At 41.8% G+C, this 20,247-nt stretch overlaps 1 protein-coding gene across 1 annotated transcript in view; it reads left to right on the forward strand.

The window, feature by feature from the left end:
• The window catches only part of LOC137963569 (AP-4 complex subunit epsilon-like), a 71,109-nt gene that overhangs the window by 10,695 nt on the left and 40,167 nt on the right, over positions 1-20,247 (forward strand). The window contains exons 4-6 of the mRNA XM_068810698.1: positions 585-695; positions 1,469-1,659; positions 1,768-1,906. Of these exons, the coding sequence (XP_068666799.1) occupies positions 585-695; positions 1,469-1,659; positions 1,768-1,906 (441 nt within the window). The remainder of the gene's footprint in view (positions 1-584; positions 696-1,468; positions 1,660-1,767; positions 1,907-20,247) is intronic.

A 20,247-nucleotide genomic window follows, 5' to 3' on the forward strand; every position in this document is an offset into this window, starting at 1 on the left:
CATCACAAGTGAGAATTCTACCTTTTAGGACTACCTTGACTTTGGGTCAGGGGGATAGGAGGATGGTGTTGGAATCAATCTCCGTGCCAGTGCTAGAAGAGGGGATAGGCTGGTCTTCCTGTTAACATCGTAGAACTAGGCCTAGGCCACATAAAATTTTCCGGAGCATTCAGCACACCAAGTTATCCTCCCTTGCACCATTTATACATAAGTGCTGTGAATTTCTGAGAAGCTTGTCAACCTCTCAAACTCAGTCGTCTGGGAGTCCAGGAAAGTCTCACTAAGTTGAGATCCCTCACAGTAAAGGACTAACCTAAATCATTGGGTCATTAGCTGGGCTGTAAATGGAAAGAGGACCTCCACTAATGATTCTGTATCAATTGAGTTTTGCTCTTCAATGCACATTGAAGACTCTTTGAACAACATATGAATCCTGTATGTTATCACTATATGCGGGACTATGAAAAGAAAAGACTAAGCAACTTATTCATATTATAATTTTCTTTTTCCTTTTGTGCATTGGTGTTTAATTTTGTCTTCTCCAACTTTTTTTTTTGGCTTTAACTAGTTTCCTTCAATGGCAGAGTGACAGCCATAATCTAAAATATATGGGAATTGATGCTCTTGGTCGACTAATAAAGATAAACCCTGACGTTGCTGAAGAGCACCAGCTGGCGGTGATTGATTGCTTGGAGGTTAGCATTTTTCAAAGGATATATTGTTCTTTTGAGGATAAAGTTTTATTTTCTTTGCTGGGATTATTTGCTCTTGTTGATTGGTCGTGGTGCCTTGGATTACGAATTACAATTTGATTATTTTTCTTCTTTTTCAAGTTATTGTTAAAGATGTAGAAGAATTGTTGTATAAGAATTATCATTCAAGTAGAAGTTTTACTCTATATATGCAAAGTAGTTTTCAGTTCAGTTTATTCATTGAGAGAAGTTAGAATGTCTGTATGTTTCCTATTTATGTTAGTTCTCAAGTTAAAAATCATATACATACACACACACACACACACACACACACACACACACACACACACATATATGTATATATCTTATCCATGTCTTTTCCATTTCTTTACTTTCCTCTCTTTCTATTATATGGTTATTTCTTTATAATTATTTTAATATGGCCTGAAAAGGAACCCATTGGACCTGGGCCTCCTTGCAGTAGTTGTTCTTTTACCTTTTCTTTTTGGGATATTCTCACTATTTTCAAAAAGGAAGGGCCTCCAACATATCAGTGCGTTATTCTCATCGGGGAATTAGTCAGAGGGTTTTTCTCTTTTTCTTTTGGACATTTAAGAATTTATCTTGATCCTATATCTTATCATTTTCAAAGGGCTAATGGATTGCACGAGGAAGGCTTAGCAGATTGCTTCAAATTGAAGAGAGCTCCTCATTTTATTTCCTTAGTCATAGACTTGATGTCTCATCCTGATGCTTTTAAAAATGCTGACCTGCAGGATCCTGATGATACTTTAAAGAGGAGGACCTTTGAACTACTTTATAAAATGACAAAGTCCACTAATGTGGAAGTTATTGTTGATCACATGATTGACTACATGATTAGCATCAGTGATAATCATTATAAAACAGAAATAGCCTCTCAATGTGTAGAGCTTGCAGAACAATTTGCACCAAGCACCAATGGTTTATCCAGGTAAGAGAAGTCATCGGTATTAATTTGGGTATTTTTTGACCTTCGGCATTTACTAAGTTATGGGTAAGACTCATGAATTAGTATGACTTCTAACTAGTGCACTCTTCAGATCATGAACAAGGTCTTTGAGCATGCAGGTGATCTGGTCAATACTAAAGTTGCCCATAATTTGATGCGCCTCATTGCTGAGGGGTTTGCAGATGAGGATGAAACTGTAGATAGTCAGCTTAGATCATCTGCTGTATGCCCTCTTCACTGTGCTCAATTTATTATTTTTGTTTTGTTGAATTTCTAGAAAAGAGAAAAATTTCTCTAACTTGTTGTAATTTTAGTACAATTTACCTCTATTTATAATTGAGGAAACTAGTGGAATCCAACTATAATTAAACAACCTTTGTCCCAGCTACACCCAAAGTTAAACACTAAAAGATAAGTCCTAGAACAATTAAACAACTGAACATAAATAGAAGATTGATATAACTAAAACATTTTTAAATTGAAACTCTTCTTGTCGTGAGAGTCTTGTGAGACTCTTCCATACCTGCTCTTCAACACTCCCCCTCAACCTGGAGTTTATAACTTGAGTTTGTAATAAAAAAAAGATTCTTGGTCTTCAATTTTCTTTTGCTGAAAAAAATTCTTCTTAGATGCAATTCTTCATAGATGCAAAAACTTCGCCTTTTGTGCTCCCCTTTCTTGAATATTTTGGTCACATAAAAATTACCACGACATGTATAATTCTTCATTGTAGATTATACTACTTCTCAAATGTGGAATTCAGAAGGAGACTGCAATCACTGCAACACTCAACTTCCAATCTCATCCCCATGCTTCTCCTTGTATTCCCCTCCTCAAGCTGGGAGGTAATGACAATGATCCCAACTTGAAACAATTAAAATAGTTGTAATAATAATCCCCTCCGTCAAGGTGTCCCAAGGATAAGTATGAAACCGGACATAGACTTTCATAAGAAAAAAAGGGTGATAAAAATATAAGTTGAAACCAACGTCAAAGGATTTCAAACAAAAATAATAATCACTAAAGTGGGTAATGCCTGTCACTGACAAGATGATGATAAAAACCCAACGGTACCAATAAAAAAACCTCATTGGACTTAAAAAACACCCATATATATAAAAAAAAGGACCAAGCAAAGTAACGCACCTAAAGGCTAGCCGATGGTATAAGAAAGACTGCCAAGTAAAAGGTTAATGGGGAATTAAAGGAAGAGAAAATAACCACCACCTTAACAAGAAGGAGATTGTAATAGTAGTAATGAAATAATTGAACAAATTTGCCATGTATAACTTTTTTTGGGGTGACCACAATTTTCGGAGTTAACTATGTGGAAGATATATAACCAAGTAACAAAAACACAAAACTTGAAAACAACATTGATGCAAGATATCATCTTGCAATTTATATTCACACCCTATTTAAAAAAAAAGCATTGATGCAAGATATTGCATATGTTGAATGAGCACATCATGGAGTGGTTAAGTTAGACACAAACTCTCTGATTAGATGATAAATTTGGCTAAAAAACTCGGATTTTAGGAGAAAAGGAAACTCAATTCATGTCAATGCATGGAGAGAAAATAGGAAAATGAAAGATTTTCGGCATAATTGACCTTTGACACTTCAAATATCAATATCTCCCAAAATATAGCCTAGAATCACAAATGGTTTTTTTTTTTTTTTGAAATGAACAAATGGTTTGTTGCTCAAGAATCTAGACCCAAAAGAACTTTAATCGATATAAAAAGATTCATTCTCGGACTTTTTATGACCTCTTGATTCTCTTCCTTCTGTAGTTTGACCTTTACTGACTCCAATGTGAATATCTCCTTAAATATAGATCAGATGGACATGAAAATTTCTCCTTCTGATACTAGACTTCAATACCTTTCATCCAGTATAATATGTCTTCACAAAATATATTTATTTTGAGAGAAAAAATTTGGTAGATTTCGGACTTTGTAATTTGGTCGAACCAAATACACTTTCTTCATTGGCCAACATGACCATTGACCCCTTCATGTTCCATATCTCCCTCTAGAAAACTCAGAGTGAGAAATGGTTGGATAGGTAAGAAAATACACTTATAGATCTTTCTTTCGATATATAACTTTCCATACAAAGTCTTGTTCTTGATAGTATAAAACGGCTCGAAAGTTGAAGCTTTCTACTACTACTCAAACCTCTTTTGTAGTCTGGCCTTTGCTGCTTCAAATATCAATTTCTCTTTGTAGAAAACTCTGATTGACAAACTTCCTTTTGCGATGGAAAGTAGAATTGAAAATCTTTCCTTCAATATATAATTTGCAATGTAAAAAGCTCAGTATGTATGTGCGAATGACAAGAAAACAATGGGTATTGGAACAGGAAAGAAAGAAAAAAGATATGAAACAAACCGAAACTATTAAAGATGATAGATCGGGAGAGGATCTCATTATCTCTGTGAGTTGATTGAGTCACTCACAAAACCCGCTCTGATACCATGTTGAATATTTGGAAAAGAGAAACTTCACTAACTTGTTGTAATTTTAGTACAATGTGCCTCTATTTATAATAGAGAAAATTAGTAGAATCCAACTACAATTAAACTACCCTTATCTCAAGTTACCCCCAAATGAAACACTAAAAGATAACTGCTAGAATGATTAAAAGCTGAACATAAATAGAAGACTTATATAACTAAAACACCTTTAAACTGAGACTCTTCTGTGGGATCTCCTTCCATAATAATTATGGCTTTGTAAGACTTCTTGTTACGAGAGTCATGTGAGACTCTTCCATACCTGCTTTTTTTTTTTTTTGAAAAAGATGTATATATTAGAAAAGAGAATTAAAAAGAACCAAGGAGCATATCCCTAAGAACAAGAGATTGAAAGGTTACTCCCGACTTGGCGAGTACATCTGCTGCCGAGTTAGCAAATTTCGGAATGTGAGACCAAAGACAAGAAAATTGAGAGATAGTTGACGAATAAGAATGGCAAACCCATCTTTGACTCAGCGGATCTGAAAATTCTACTTAAAGTGGATATGGAAATTCAATCTCCATCCTGCCTTAATTTGGAGAGCTCTCGTTGCAGCAAAAGCAACTCATCACTCTGGATGGTGGACTGAGGGGGGACCGATTCTATTCGTATCACCTGTTTAGAAAAAAATTGTCAGTCTACTTCCTTAATTCAAAAGAGCAGTAAAGTGCTACATTGGAAATGGTGCTTCAACAAAATTCTGGAATGATTGGTGGACTAGCCAATCCTGCCTCATAAATATCTTCGAAGCAATCTCTGCCTTTTTGGGTAACACTGAGGCCTTTATCTCTGACATTTGGTCCGATAGTGGGGATTGGAACTTAAACCTTAGAAGGCGTCTCTCTGATCCTGAAGCCCTTCTTGCCTCCAAGCTCCTTGATAGCTTCCCGGTCAGAAAACCCAATAACTCATATGACTCTTTTATTTGGACTCCATGTCCAAAGGGTCTTTTTCCACAACCTCTGCCTACCAGTTCCTATGCAACAATTCCTCGGCCTACCCAAAGCACCTTGCGGCCTATGCTTGGGGCCTCCTTACCACTCCATGTGCTAAATTCTTCATCTGGACTGCTTGCAGGAATAAAATCCTAACCTTGGACTCCTTAATCCGATGGGGTACCCACATCCAGGACCTACTCTACCCTTTCTGTAAGGACGCCCCAGAAACTACCAACAACATTCTCCTCTTGTCAGTTTGCCCATTCGGTTTGGACCTCCCTTCTAAATAAATTTGGTTTCCAATATTGTGCTGCAGCTAATTTACCAGATACTATCCTCTCAATCATTAAGTCTAGACTTCCAAAGTCAGGAAAAAATGATTATATCATGCTTTATTGGTCATATCATTTGGGCTCTTTGGAAAGAACGTAATAGGAGGAAATTCAAATTCAAATCTTCCCCTATTGAGGTTCTGACAGAACAAATCTTTGGCCAAATAACTACTTAGCTCCTCAACAGAAAAGAATTTAGAAGTTTCAGTGACACCAACTTTTGGGGAAATTGGTAGATAATCGCTGGTCTCTCCTAGCCCTCTCGCCCCCCGATTATGGCCATTTGGACCATGCCTCTGATCGGCCACTTTAAGTTTAATTTTGATGGTAGTGTGATAGACCCCACATTAGTATTACCTATTCTAGAAGGAGTAAACAAAAGGATAATTAGAGGGTGATTAATGGGTCGGGGGCATTTTGGGAATTTGAGAAGGCTAAGTGGTGTCGGAAGGGAATTTAGGGGGGAGACGAGGGAGAGGAAGGGGCGTCGTTTCGTCTACAGAGTTGTGCTCAGGGAGAGTCCTGGTCTCTCGAATACCAGTGGTTATCTTGCTGATTTTAGTGGAGTTCGATTGGGATTTCGATTTCGGAGTTTCTGTTTTTGAGGTTATAGCTTATCGGAGTAGTTTGGCGTGATCGAAAGTTTATCGTCTGCACAAGGTTGGGTTTGCCGAGCTATCGAGGAATCACCGTCTATTCGAGGAGGTTATTTATTTTGATTTCTGCAGCGAAGGTTCGTGATTTATTTCTTTTTGGTTTGAAACTCTTTATTCTGGTTATCGGGGTGTATCATTTGGTATCAAAGTAGGCACCACGTTGTGGGTTCGAATCCTGGAGGGGGCGACTTAGAGGGGGCGACCTAGAGGCCGGATTAAAATTACTGGTAGACCCAAAAAGTGGGCCGGGCCAGTGTCGCTAGAGTGGGCCGCCGAGGACGTCGTCTACTCGAAGAAGGTGGGTTCTGTTATGATTTCGGCAATAAGGATATCGGAAGCGTCGTCTGTCGGGAGTCGAGGGGAGTTTCAACTTCGATGATTGGAGAAGAAGAAGTGTAAAAAAAAAAAAAACTCCTTATGGCTACTACAAGAATGGAGTCGAGGGTGGATTCGGTGGAAGGAATTGTTAGCGCAGTAAGGGAGGAGGTGAGCTTGATGAAAAAGTCCGGAAGATTCCAGCCATGGAACAAGGGTTGATGACGTTGATAGGGCGTGTTGAGCAACTCCTGCGTACCCAAGAGGAGCTCAACCGAAATCTGAATGCGCAGAGTAGGACGTTGAGACAGACAGGGGCTGGACTCGGCAGTGGATGATAACTCGATCTAGAGAGGTATCAGACATGGAAGAGATAGTTGCGAGGCTGATCGGAATAGGCAGAGCCGATATGAAGTGCGACCCAGAAAGTTAGAGTTGCCAATTTTTGAGGGAGAAGACCCAGATGACTGAATTTACAGAGCTGAACGCTATTTCTCGCTGAACCGGGTATCTCACGGTGAAAAACTAGAAGCCGCAGTAGTATGTCTGGAAGGGGAGTCATTAAAATGGTTCAAGTATGAAAATAACAGGAGAAAGATCATGAATTGGGAAGAATTTCAGTCCTTATTGCTAAAACGGTTCCAAAGTTCCGAAGACGGCTCTCCTTATGAGAAATTTCTGGCGTTGAAGCAGGAGACCACCATGAGAGATTACAGAAGGCGATTTGAGGATTTGGCGTCCACATTGGAAGACATTCCATAAAAGGTATTGGAGTCCAACTTTGTTAATGGGCTTAAGCTCGAAATTCGGGCCGAGGTGAGGGTGTTGGAGCCAAATGGGTTGGGACGGACCATGGAGTTGGCCCAAAAGTTGGAAGAAAAAAATAAAGTTATTAAGCAGACTCGGTTTGGGTACTCCAAAACCAGCGGGAACCATAGTTCGGGGTAATGGGAGGACCACGTCCATGGCAGAATTGACGAAACATGGGGTGGAGAAGAGGACGCCATTCAGGAAACTCACGGAAGCTGAAATCCAATACCGGAGAGAGCAGGGTTTGTGCTACCGTTGTGATGAAAATTCTCAGCTGGGCATAAATGTAAAAACAAGGACCTACAAGTGCTGATTTTACAAGAACTGGAAGAAGAAGAAATTATGGAGGATAGTGACGATGGCCAGTGTGAACAGTAGGAGGACGAGGTTAGCGCTGTTGCTCAAATAGTGGAGGTGTCGTTGAATTCGGTAGTGGGATTAACACTTCCGTAGACTATCAAGATTGCGGGAAGTATCAGAGAACAACCAATCGTCGTACATATTGATGGAGGAGCAACCCATAATTTTATTTCCACCACAGTGGTCAAGAAACTGCACTTACCTTTATCTCCAACAACAAAGTATGGCGTTCAATTGGGTACAGGTGCGGCACTGCCTAGGGAAGGAATTTGTAAGGGGGTTCGATTAACTCTTCAAGAATAGAAATAGTGGAGGATTTTTTGCCTTTGGAATTGGGAAGCATCGATGTGATTTAAGGGGTACAATGGTTGGAAACCTTGGGAGGCACATATACGAACTGGAGAACACATGTTATGAAGTTCAGATTGGGTAATGAGAAGGTGGTGTTATAGGGAGATCCCTCCTTGCACAAAACTTTGGTTTCACTTAAGGCGATGATGCGAACTATCAAGCATGAGGGACATGGGGTTCTTGTAGAGTTGGGCAGTACCACAGTGGCAGCATCACCACCGAGGGAGAAGACGACAACAATGGTGAAGAAAGTTTTGATAGAGTTCGGGGATGTTTTTGCCATGCCCCAAGAGTTACCACCACAAAGGGCAAAGGAGCATGCTATAACTTTGAAGGAGGGAGCTTCACCGGTGAGTGTTCGCCCATATTAGTACCCCCAAATAAAAAAAGATGAAATAGAAAGGTTGGTGGGAGAAATATTGGCTGCTGGAATCATACAGCCTAGCACTAGCCCTTTTTCAAGCCCCGTGCTATTAGTCAAGAAGAAAGATAGAAGCTGGAGATTTTGTGTGGATTATCAAGCCCTTAACAAGGAGACTATTCCGGATAAGTTTCCCATTCCAGTGATCGATGAGTTGTTAGATGAGCTTCAAGGAGCCCAAGTTTTTTCGAAGCTGGACTTGAAGTCGGGATACCACCAAATCCGAATGAAAGCAGCTGATGTGCACAAGACAGCTTTCCGGACTCATGAAGGCCACTACGAATTCTTGGTCATGCCTTTTGGACTTACCAATGCACCGACTACATTTCAATCCCTTATGAATGAGGTATTCAAACCCTTTCTCCGGCGATTTGTATTGTTATTCTTCGATGATATTTTGATATATAGTCCAAGTTGGAATGCTCACTGTGATCATTTAATTGTCGTTTTGGTGAAGTTAAGAGAACACAGGTTGTATACTAATTCTGCAAAATGTTTTTTTGGAAGAGAACATATAGAATACTTGGGACATATCATTTCTAGAGAAGGGGTGTCAGTTGATCCAAGTAAAATCCAGGCTATGCTTGATTGGCCCACACCGACCACACTTAGGGACCTACGGGGTTTCTTTGGTCTTACAGGATACTATTGGAAATTTGTTTCGGGTTATGGAGATATTGCGCGACCCTAGACTGATCAATTAAAAAAAGATAGGTTTGGGTGGTCGGATGAAGCCATCGGGGCATTTGAGCGTTTGAAGGAAGCCATGACTAAGGTACCAGTTTTGGCTCTACCCGATTTTTCGAAACTGTTTGTGGTGGAGACCGATGCTTCTGGATATGGGCTAGGGGCTGTTCTACTGCAAGAGCATTGGACGATTGCATTTTTTAGCCAAGTATTGAGCGAACGAGCCAAATTGACGTCTGTTTATGAAAAAGAGCTCAAGACCATTGTGTTGGCCATTCAGAAATGGCGTCTGTACCTGCTGGGCAGGAGGTTTTTGGTGTGAACTGACCAGCAAAATTTAAAATTCTTGCTGGAACAACATCTTGTAAGTGTGGAATACCAGCGCTGGTTGGTGAAATTGATGGGCTATGACTTTGACATTCAATACCGTCCGGGGGCAAGTAATCAAGTGGCGGATGCACTCTCTCGCAAACCGGACATGATGAATATAGCTGTAGTTTTTGGGGTGCAATGGCTGGATATGGATGTGTTACAACAAGAAGTGGCAGATGACTCATTCTTACAACAAGTTATTACCCGATTGGCAGCTAGTGACAAGGTTGTTGGGATTCAAGTTGACCATGGGCAGCTCTTTTACAATGGCAGGTTGGTTTTGTTTGCGACTTCCTCTTTAATTCCAACATTATTGCGTGAATACCACTGCACACCGATTGGGGGCCATTCGGGAGAGGTTAAAACCTATAGAAGAATGGCTACGGACTTATATTGGCCGGGTATGAAGAAAAAAGTGACATAATTCGTGCAAAATTGTGAGATCTACCAAACGAACAAACACTTGGCAAGGTCCCCACTTGGTCTTCTTTAGCCTATTGATTTACCTGAGAGGGTTTGGGAGGATTTGACCATAGACTTTATTGAAGGGTTGCCCAAGTTAGAGGGCGTGGATACTATTATGGTGGTGGTGGATAGGTTGAGCAAGTATGCTCACTTTTTGGTGCTGCGACACCTATTTACAGCCAAAACTGTGGCTGATTTATTTGTGAGACAGGTGGTTCGATTGCGTGGGGTGCCCAAGTCTATTATTTCGGATCGGGACAAGGTGTTTATGAGTCATTTCTAGAAGGAACTCTTTCATCTTCAAGGGACTGATTTGCGGCACAACACCGCCTACCACCCTCAAACATATGGTCAATCTGAAGTGGTTAACAGGTGTTTGGAGACCTATCTTCGATGTTTTGCTTCTGATAGACCAAAAACTTGGGCGAAATGGTTGTCATGGGCGGAATATTGGTATAACACCAACTTCCATTCTTCTATGGGTACCACTCCATTCCGAGTCTTATACGGACGTGACCCTCCGTCATTATTGCACAAGTCCGAGACAACTATAGTTTCTGAAGTCGAGCAGATTTTAGAGGAACGGGATGCGTATCTCGATGATTTGAAGATGCAATTACTACAGGCTCAGCAGCGAATGAAGGCCACGACTGATCTTAAAAGGAGGGATGAAGAGTTTCAGGTGGGAGATCACGTGTTTGTAAAACTCAGACCCTATCGCCAACGTTCCTTGGCCACTCGGAGCAGTGAGAAGTTGGCGGCCCATTTTTATGGACCTTTTGAGGTGGTGTCACGTGTTGGAAGCGTTGCTTACAAACTGCAGCTTCCACCAGAGTCCTCCGTGCATCCGGTGTTTTGTGTCTCCCAACTTCGTCGAGTAAAAGGAATATCACATTCATCTTCGCTTCTTCCTCCACAATTGAATGCTGAATTAGAGATGTTGGTTGAACCTGCTACAATTTTGAATATACACAGAGTGGACAAAAATGGGCAGCAACGGATGGAGGTTTTGGTGCAATGGAAGGACCTACCCGAGTTTGAAGCCACTTGGGAGGATTTTGAGGCAATGAGGCTCCAATTTCCTGCTTTTCACCTTGAGGACAAGGTGAAAGTTTACCTACTCTAGACCCCACATTAGTATTACCTACTCTAGAAGTTGTAAACAGAAGGATAATTAGAGGGTGATTAATGGGTCGGGGGCATTTTGGGAATTTGAGAAGGCTAAGTGGTTTCGGGAGGGAATTTGGGGGGAGCCGAGGAGAGGAAGGGGCGTCATTTCGTCTACAGAGTTGTGCTCAGGGAGAGTCCTGGTCTCTTGAATACCAGTGGTTATCTTGCTGATTTTAGTGGAGTTCGATTGGGATTTTGATTTCGGAGTTTCTGTTTTTGAGGTTATAGCTTATCGGAGTAGTTTGGTGTGATCAGAAGGTTATCGTCTGCGCGAGGTTGGGTTTGCCGAGCTATCGAGGTATCACCGTCTATTCGAGGAGGTTATTTATTTTGATTTCAGCATCGAAAGTTCGTGATTTATTTCTTTTTGGCTTGAAACTCTTTATTCTGGTTATCGGAGTGTATCATAGTGCTCTCAGTTGCCCGGGACTCGTGGGTTTCTGTGGTGTTATCCACAATGCAAATGGTGACCTCCCATTCTCCTATGCAGGCCCCCTTGGCAACTCTGACTCTACAACATCGGAACTTTCTGGTCTATTAGGTATCAAAATCGTCTCAAGTCACCTCTCGGGTCCTCTTTGCATTGAAGGCGACTCAAAGGTGGTCATCAGCTGGTGCACAAATTCCATCAGGCCCCCGTGGCGTCATTGGGATGTGTTTTTGGAATTATGTAATTTATTTTCTCTTTTAAACTAGAACTGGAAACACATTCCCCGCTCTGCTAATCACTTGGCAGACACCCAGACCAAAGCGGGGATTTCACTCCAACACCTTGTTGTGGAGGTAGGCCCCCAGACCTAGGTTTGTTTGTACGTTTTCCTTTTTCTATCAATATACACTCTTAAAAAAATATTGCTCCAATTATTGTAGATAAATGAACCAGCAAAGGAGGAGAAAGGCTTCTTTGTAAGGAGGCATGCTAAGATCTGGCCCGACACACGATCAATGACCCTTACCGCAGAATCACTTCTAGCATCAAAACGCTTGCGGTTACGCTCATTCCAAAGCCCCCAGGAATGAAACCAATGCAAGTGGATATCATAAGCTTTCCAAGCTCAGGATGGGGAGTACCAATGAGCATCTTACTAAAAGAAATCAAATCAGCTGGCATACAAAATTGCAACCTAGTTTTACTGAGGATGGAAGTCTACACATTCCACAAGAAAGAGCATTGAAGCAAGATGTGATTTATTGTTTCGACCTCAGAGTTGCAAAGACGGGAGAGAGGATCAATAGCTGGGTGTCCTCTTCTTTTGAGCACGTCTGCCATGAGTATCTTTCCTTGGCAGGCACTCCATATGAATTTTTTATCTTTGGCGGGGCGTAAAGACGCCATGAAAAGAAAATCTCATGATCCCTTTGATTTGAATGCCAACCATTGATAAAACTGTAAGCAGATGACAAAGAAAATTCTGCTTTTATTAGGCCACTAAATCATCTTGTTAGCAGCTAAAGGCTCAATCTGAAGGATTGCATAGATTCCATCAACCTACTTGCCTCCAAAGCCTCAGTATCAGAGAGACCCCTTCTAGGGTGCAAGCTCAAACCATCTCCCTCAAAACATATGCAACCGATATCTCCCTTCTAAAAGATAGGAGGAAAAGGTTCTTGAATGCTGACTGTAAAGGCTCCTGTCCTATCCTCCCAAAACATTAGAGATTTGTTCTTACCAACATAAAATCTGATGGCTGACGAAAATTTGGAAATAAGTAGATATAATGATCTCCAAATTGGAGATTGACATCTCTGATTGCCTCCTAAAGTCCACCAAGGAGAAGGAAAACCAAACATAACAAATACCATTTCCTTCCAAAGATTAGAAGAAATAGTGTTGAACTTCCAAATTCATTTTAAGAGCATAGCTTGGTTCATATCCTTTGATTTCCGAATCCCTAAACCTCCCATATTTTTTGGCAGGCAGACTTCCTCCCATTTGACCAAATGGTACTACAAGTATCACTCAATCCTCTCCATAGAAATCTTCTATTTAACTTATCCATGGCATTACAAATCGAGGCGGGGCAAGGCATAAAGGACAAAGCATAATTTGGGATGCCTGCAATACAAGACTTCAGGAGAATGAGTCTACCTACTTCGCTTAGAAATTGGCCCTTCCAGGTTGCCAGACAGGTCTCCAATTTTTCCATCACAGGATTCCATAGACTTTGGTTTATGCAGCCATTGAAGAGGGGTAGACCAAGGTAAGTTGATGGGATGCTAGAGGTTTTACATCCAAAGATGTTCGCCTGCTCTTCTAGTAACACGGGGTATACATTGAAACCCATGAAGGAAGTTTTCCCCCAATTAACTTTCCGCCCCGAGGCTAGTTCAAATAGTTCCAGGATTGCTTTGATCCTTCTAACGCCTTCCATATTACCAATCCCAAAAATGATGGTATCATCCGCATATTGAAGAATGGGGATATTAAACGCTTGTGAGCACCCAAGATTCACAGTCGAGTAAAACATAAGAGGAGAGGAATTCCGCAATAATGTTGAAAAGAGCAGAGAGAGCGGGTCTTCCTGTTTGATCCCCGTTGTCCCTTTGAAATATCCACTTACAAAACCATTAAGGATGAGAGAGTAGGAAGCTGAACCCACGCAACTCCTAATCCAGAATATCCATTTTGCGCCGAATCCCATTTTCTCCATAAGCTCATCTAGAAGAATCCAATTTACTCGATTAAAAGCCTTTTCCAGATCAAGCTTGAGGGCAATTCTTGGATCTTTGCTATGACTGAAGTGATCAATGAGTTCATGGACTGCCATTGTGGAATCAAGAATTTCTCTCCCCTTGAGAAAAGCACCTTGCCTGCAGTGGATGACGATCGGGAGAAGGGCTTTTGGCCGATGGGCCAGAATTCTAGCTATGACTTTGTATGCACTAGTTACCATGCTGATAGGCTGGAAGTCTTCTAGCTTTTCAACATTGGCCTTCTTCGGAACCAGAGTGATGAAAGACACCCCAATGATGTGAAAGGTGATACCATTCTTAAAAAAACCATGTAGCATAGCAAAAATATCCTCCTTGAGCCGTGGTCTATTTTTGTTTAGAAAATCCTCATTAAAACCATCTGTGTCAGGGGCCCTATCACTTTCCATTCCTAATACGGCACGCTCGATTTCAGTAGCAGAGAAAAGGAGCTCAAATAGGGAGGAGGCCGTTGGGGAGAGACTGAAGAAACTGATGTATTTGAACATTCATCCGGATATAGATTTGTGAAAAACTGAATCAACACATTAGTTATCGAGGACCGACATGATGTTACCTTATTATTAATACATAGTGAGGTAATTCGGTTGGACATCCTTGCCGATGCGACGACATGGAAATTTTTTGTATTTGCATCGCCTTCCTTCAACCATTTAAATCTGGCTCTTTGCTTACATCGAATCCTCTCTTGATGCAAAATTTTATTTAAATCAGAGTTCAGGGAAATTCGGGAAGAGAACTCAGCAGGGAATAAAGTACCTTTGTTCCTCCACCAGGTCTAGATCAACAATCTGAGAGAGAAGCCTTCACGAAAGCCAAAGAGGCACGCTGACTTGTGGCCCATTCCTTAAGTTTTTCCTTTAAAAATCGCAATTTTAGAGGAAAAGCCCACACCTTTCTACCAAAGCTTGAACCTTCACCCCACCAACCATTAATTAGAGATTCAAAATTTTGTTCAGAGAGCCATGAGTTTTCAAAACGGAACGAGGTAGGCCCCCATTTCTCGAAGGAGGTGGAAAGCATGATAGGCCAATAGTCAGAACCCATCTTATTAAGCACCCTACCAAAGATGTTACCAAAAGTTGTAGCCAGTCTAGGTAGGCCAAAAACCGGTCCAGTTTTGAGAGGATAGGCTGTTGCTGGCCGTTAGACCAGGTATAACTTTTCCCGGAGAGAGATATCTCGTCAAGACTACACCTGCCAATGAAATCCGAAAAGCCCCACATTAAGGCAAACATGCAGTTTGACGAAGGCTTCTTCTCGTTGTAGAAACGAATAGCGTTAAAATCTCCCGCAAATAGCCAAGGGAGATTCCACAACTGATAAAGCTCCACAAGCTCATCTTAGAAGGATCTTCTCTCACGGTATCTTGTCAGGTCATAGACTCCACCTACACACCATATACTGCTAGAGGAGTGATCCTGGAACTGGATTCCCAGAGAGAAAACGCCCTCAGTAACATTGATGGCATCCAAAATAGTAGAATCCCAGGCAACAAGAATGCCACCGGAGTGACCAATGGCATTGGCAACCACCCACTTAATTGAAGGGCATGCCCACAACTCCCTGGCAATGGCGTCTGTCATCTCCTGACATTTCATCTATTGGAGAATCACAATTGAGAGCTTATACTGGGAGAAGAAACTAGAAATCAAAGTGCGCTTCCAGACAACACCAATTCCTCTAACATTCCAGGATATCAAAATCATTTGTTACCTTTTTTTTGTACTCCCGTAGCGGTGCTGTCCCTAGGCAGTTGACCCTTATAAACAACTCCCATGAGGTGCGCCAAATTCATCATTTGTTTTTATTTTTTATTTTTTTATGAAGATGTATTTTTATTAAAAGAAAAGAAAAAGAAAAAATATAAAGGCGGAGGGAGCAAATCCCTTACAACGAGAGATTGCAGGAAAGCTCCCTCCTTGGCAAGCACATCTGCTATCGAATTTGCAGATCTCGGAATGTGAGACCAAATACAAGAAAAAGAAGATACAATATCCAAAATCTTCTGGAATACGTCCCAGTGCCTCCACGGGGGAGAAGTATTGCGCTGGCACCAACCAATCACCACCTTGGAATCCCCTTCAATGTGAATAGGCCTACTACATTTGTCTTTGAACACCCGCAATCCATTAAGAAGGCCATGTAACTCAGCCGACGTTGAGTCGGATATGCCTAAAGGACCAGCATAAGAAAAACATTGATTCCCAGATGAGTCTGAAATGACGCCCCCAAATCCCGCGATCCCGGGATTGCCAAGAGAAGATCCATCAAAGTTCAGTTTTAGGTGGCCAGTTTCCGGAGGAGTCCATTCCTGCATAACTGGAATTTTGGCTCCAATGTGCATCCTCGCCAAATTGTTCCAACTGTCTCGAATGCCGGTGCCTTTGAAAGAGGAGAGGTTTTTTTTTTTGTCAATAGCCAGGTTGATATTTGCACTGTCACTCTGTCAACAACTCTAGCCTCAGATTCACTTTTAGCATCAAACCGCCTTCTATTCCGTTCGTTCCAAAGCCCCCATGGAATGAAACTAACACAAGCTGAGATAATCAATTTGCCGAGGCTAGGAAGGGGATATCCCAAGATCAACTTGCAAAAGCTTATCAAGTCGACAACAATGCAAAATTGAATCTCCAATTTGCTTAAAACAGAGGTCCACACAGTCCATGAGAATTGGCACTGAAGAAGAGTATGATTGGTAGATTCATCTTCATTGTGGCAGAAAGGGCATAGTGGATCTATAAATGGGTGACCTCTTCTTCTGAGCACATTAGCCATGAGAATTTTACTTTGACAAACACTCCACATGAAAATTTTTACCTTGGGGGGGCACATAATTTCCAAACGAAGTTGATGTCATGCTCCCTTTGCGTCGGATCCCAACCGTTGATGTATCCATATGCCGAAGCAACTGAGAATTCCCCACTTTTGTCAAGCCACCAAATGAGCTTGTCTTCATTGGAAGGCCAAATTCTGACATGTGTCAAAGCATCTAAAAGGTTGCTGGCTTCCATGGCCTCCGTGTCTGATAAAACCCTTCGGAGGTGTAGGTTCACATTCCCTCCCTCAAAAGCATCTGTAACTGTAATTTCCTTGTTTGTGGAGAGAAGGAAAAGAGTGCTGAAAGAGTTCCGTAAAGGTGCCTGTCCTGTCCACCAGTCATCCCAGAATTTAAGAGATCTGCCATTACCCACAAAGAATCTACAGGCTGATGAGAAATTCTGAAGAAGCAAAAAAATAGATCTCCATATTGAGGATAGTCCTCTCCGATTTCCTCCAGCCATCCACCATGGCATATTCCAGCCCAACTTGACTTGAACCATATGCTTCCAAAAATTGGAGGAATTTGTGTTGTACTTCCAAATCCATTTAAGCAGTAAGGCTTTATTCATTTCTTTTGATTTTCGAATCCCTAATCCTCCCAATCTTTTAGGTAAGCAGACTTCATTCCATTTGACCAAATGATATTTGAAAGAGTCACTTGATCCTCTCCATAGGAATCTTCTTTTCATTTTATCTATGGCTTTGCAAACTGAGGATGAGCAAGGCATAAGTGTAGTTAGGAATGCCAACAATACAAGATTTAAGGAGAATTAGTCTGCCTGCCTTACTAAGTAAACGCCCCTTCCAATTGGCTAACCTGGATTCAATCTTTTCCACCACTGGGATCCATAATCTTTGGGAAATACGCCCATGAAATAGAGAAAGACCAAGATACTTCGTTGGAAGCGTAGCCGTAGAGCATCCAAATAAATTTGCCATCTCTTCAAGGTCTTTTGGGCTCACATTAAAACCTATGAGAGAGGTCTTCCTCCAATTAACTTTCTAACCTGAGGTAATTTCAAAGAGCCCTAATACTGCTTTTATCCTCCTAGCAGTATCCATATCACCGGTGCCAAATATTATGGTATCATCTGCATATTGCAAAATCGGTATATTGAAAGCCTGCTGAGAGCTGGTTGGGGAGAGCCATCCAAGGTCAACCGCCGAATAGAACATAGCTGAGAGAAATTCTGCTACTATGTTAAATAAAAGTGGGGATATAGGGTCACCTTGTCTTATCCCCCTCGTACCTTTAAAATAACCGCATACTGAACCATTGAGGATCAGGGAGTAGGTTGCTGAGCCTACACAGCTTCTTATCCAAAAACGCCATTTTTCTCCAAATCCCATTTTTTCCATTGTTTCATCAAGCAGGGTCCAGTTAACGCGGTCAAAGGCTTTTTCGAGGTCGATCTTGAGGGCAATTCTCGGCTCCTGGTTACGCTTGAAGTGATCCATAAGCTCGTGCACAGCCATTGCGGAGTCTAAAATTTCTCTTCCCTTGAGGAAAGCGCCCTGCCTTTTGTGGATGACAAGAGGAAGCAAAATCTTCAAATGGTGCGCTAGGAGTCTTGCAATAATTTTGTATGCACTCGAAACCAAACTGATAGGGCAGAAATCTTCTGGTTTTTCCACAATTGTTTTCTTTGGGACCAGAGTGATAAAAGATGCACCGATGCTGCGGAATGTTATGCCATTTCTGTAAAAGCCTCCGATCATAACATTGATATTTTCCTTAATCTTGGGCCAAAACTTTTTCAAAAAATCTCCATTAAATCCATCAGGACCCGGGGCTCTGTCGCTTTCCATGCCCAATACTGCCTGCTCAATTTCTTTAGACGAGAAAGGGGATTCAAGAAGTGAGGCGGCTGCTGTAGTGATTCGGGAGAAATTGATGTGCTGAAACCTCGACCTGTTGGTACACTCCTCTGAATATAAACCTGTAAAAAACTGAACCAACTCGTTAGTAATTGAGGTCCGACACAATGTTACCTCATTGTTGATGCATAATGAGGTAATTCGGTTGGATCTCCTTTTTGCTGAGGCAATGGCATGAAAAAACTTTGTATTTGCATCTCCCTCCTTTAACCATCTAAACCTGGCGCGTTACTTCCACCGGATCTTCTCTTGGTGCAAGATAGTATTTAGCTTATTGTTTAAAGAGCTTCGGCGTGAGACTTCATCAGAATTTAAGTGCCTCTGTTCCTCCACCAGGTCTAGTGCCTCAATCTAAGAGATAAGAGATTGACATTCAACTTGAAGTTCCTCCACGAGCCGGGATGACTGTTCATTTGGAGGGGGAGAGGAGGTTCCGTGACTTATCTCAAGAGGCTGAGTCCTAGCTGAACTGGCTTCATCGTGAAGAGTATCACTTTCCTGTCGATGCCTTCTTCTTTGGTAAGTTGCTAGAACAAGGGGAGAAGTATAGTGCATGGGAGCAGGGTTTTCGAAAGTAGATACAGAATTGTGATGGTCAAGATCTTTGGTTTCCAAGTGAGGGTGAGAAGGGGAGGTGGGAGGTGTCTCCATTTCGATGCTTTGAGGAGCTGTATCTTGTTCGACAAAAATATTTTGTTATCTAGGGGGATGGCATAAATCAAATTTTTGATTCCCTCAATGGGATTCACATTCCTCTCTGAGTGATTCCCCAAGTGATGTGACCCCTCAGAAGAGGCCTGACGAGTGGGAGGGGTACAGTGAGATGAATGAGGTGGATTATGCCAGAGGGATGACTGAAGTTTGAGGTCAGCAGTCATAGTAGTTGGCCAGATGTTGCTTGGGTATCCTCCATTGTATCCTCGATATTGCGTGTGTCAGGGGGGTAGACCTCGGGAAGAGGAGCTTGCACAGTAATCTCCATGATCTGCTGGATTTTTCTGTCGATTTGTTTCTCGAGACGCAGCTGGCAGTTTGACAGAGATTTCGAATCCTGTGCAATTGTGTCTTGAGAAGAGAGAAGGGGGTTGGGGGTACAACTGGAGGGACTTTTCTGGAAAAGGCGGTTTGTCAGGAGATCGTTGACAGGACGAAGAGGGGATACTTGAAAAAATTGAATTTTCTGACAGACTTTGGAAAAAGGGGGTGGATTGATGGGAAACTTCTGACGGACTTCAAAAAACAGGAGGTGGATTGATGGGAAACTTCAACATTGGAGTTTGGGAAAGGAGAATTTGATGGGGGGGACTGATGTTAAAACCTTTTTTTCTTTTTGAAGAATAAGATTCAAATTTGAAACCGAGGGGACAACCTCGGTATTCGGGTTGTGGCAAGAGCTTACCTCGAAGTGCTCTCGAAGAAATTCAAATTGAATTTGAATCCGAGTTGGAGCATGGAAGAGAATTTGACTCGACCGAGTTTGAGTCACTGCGCTGTTGACAGAGGGTTGATTCAGCATGCAGACAGTTCCTCAAACTCAGAGAAATAGCATCCCTTTCAGCGCCGGTGACTCTTTGGTGGGCTCAAAATACAGAGTTCCCCAAAAGAAACTTCAATCCAAACAAACTCCTCGCCGGTGATGATCTTCAGGAAGATAGGTTCGACCCACTGTGAGGTCGGAACCATGAAAGCCATTGCCACATCCAGGCGAGATCTTTCCGTCGTATTTTCCGCCCATTTGATCGGATTCCCGAA

Source organism: Aristolochia californica, unplaced genomic scaffold, assembly GCF_029961685.1.
Source record: "Aristolochia californica isolate CCGP_79_NKW_82.1479 unplaced genomic scaffold, dmAriCali1.0.hap1 SCAF_4, whole genome shotgun sequence".
NCBI classification, from domain to species: Eukaryota; Viridiplantae; Streptophyta; class Magnoliopsida; order Piperales; family Aristolochiaceae; genus Aristolochia; species Aristolochia californica.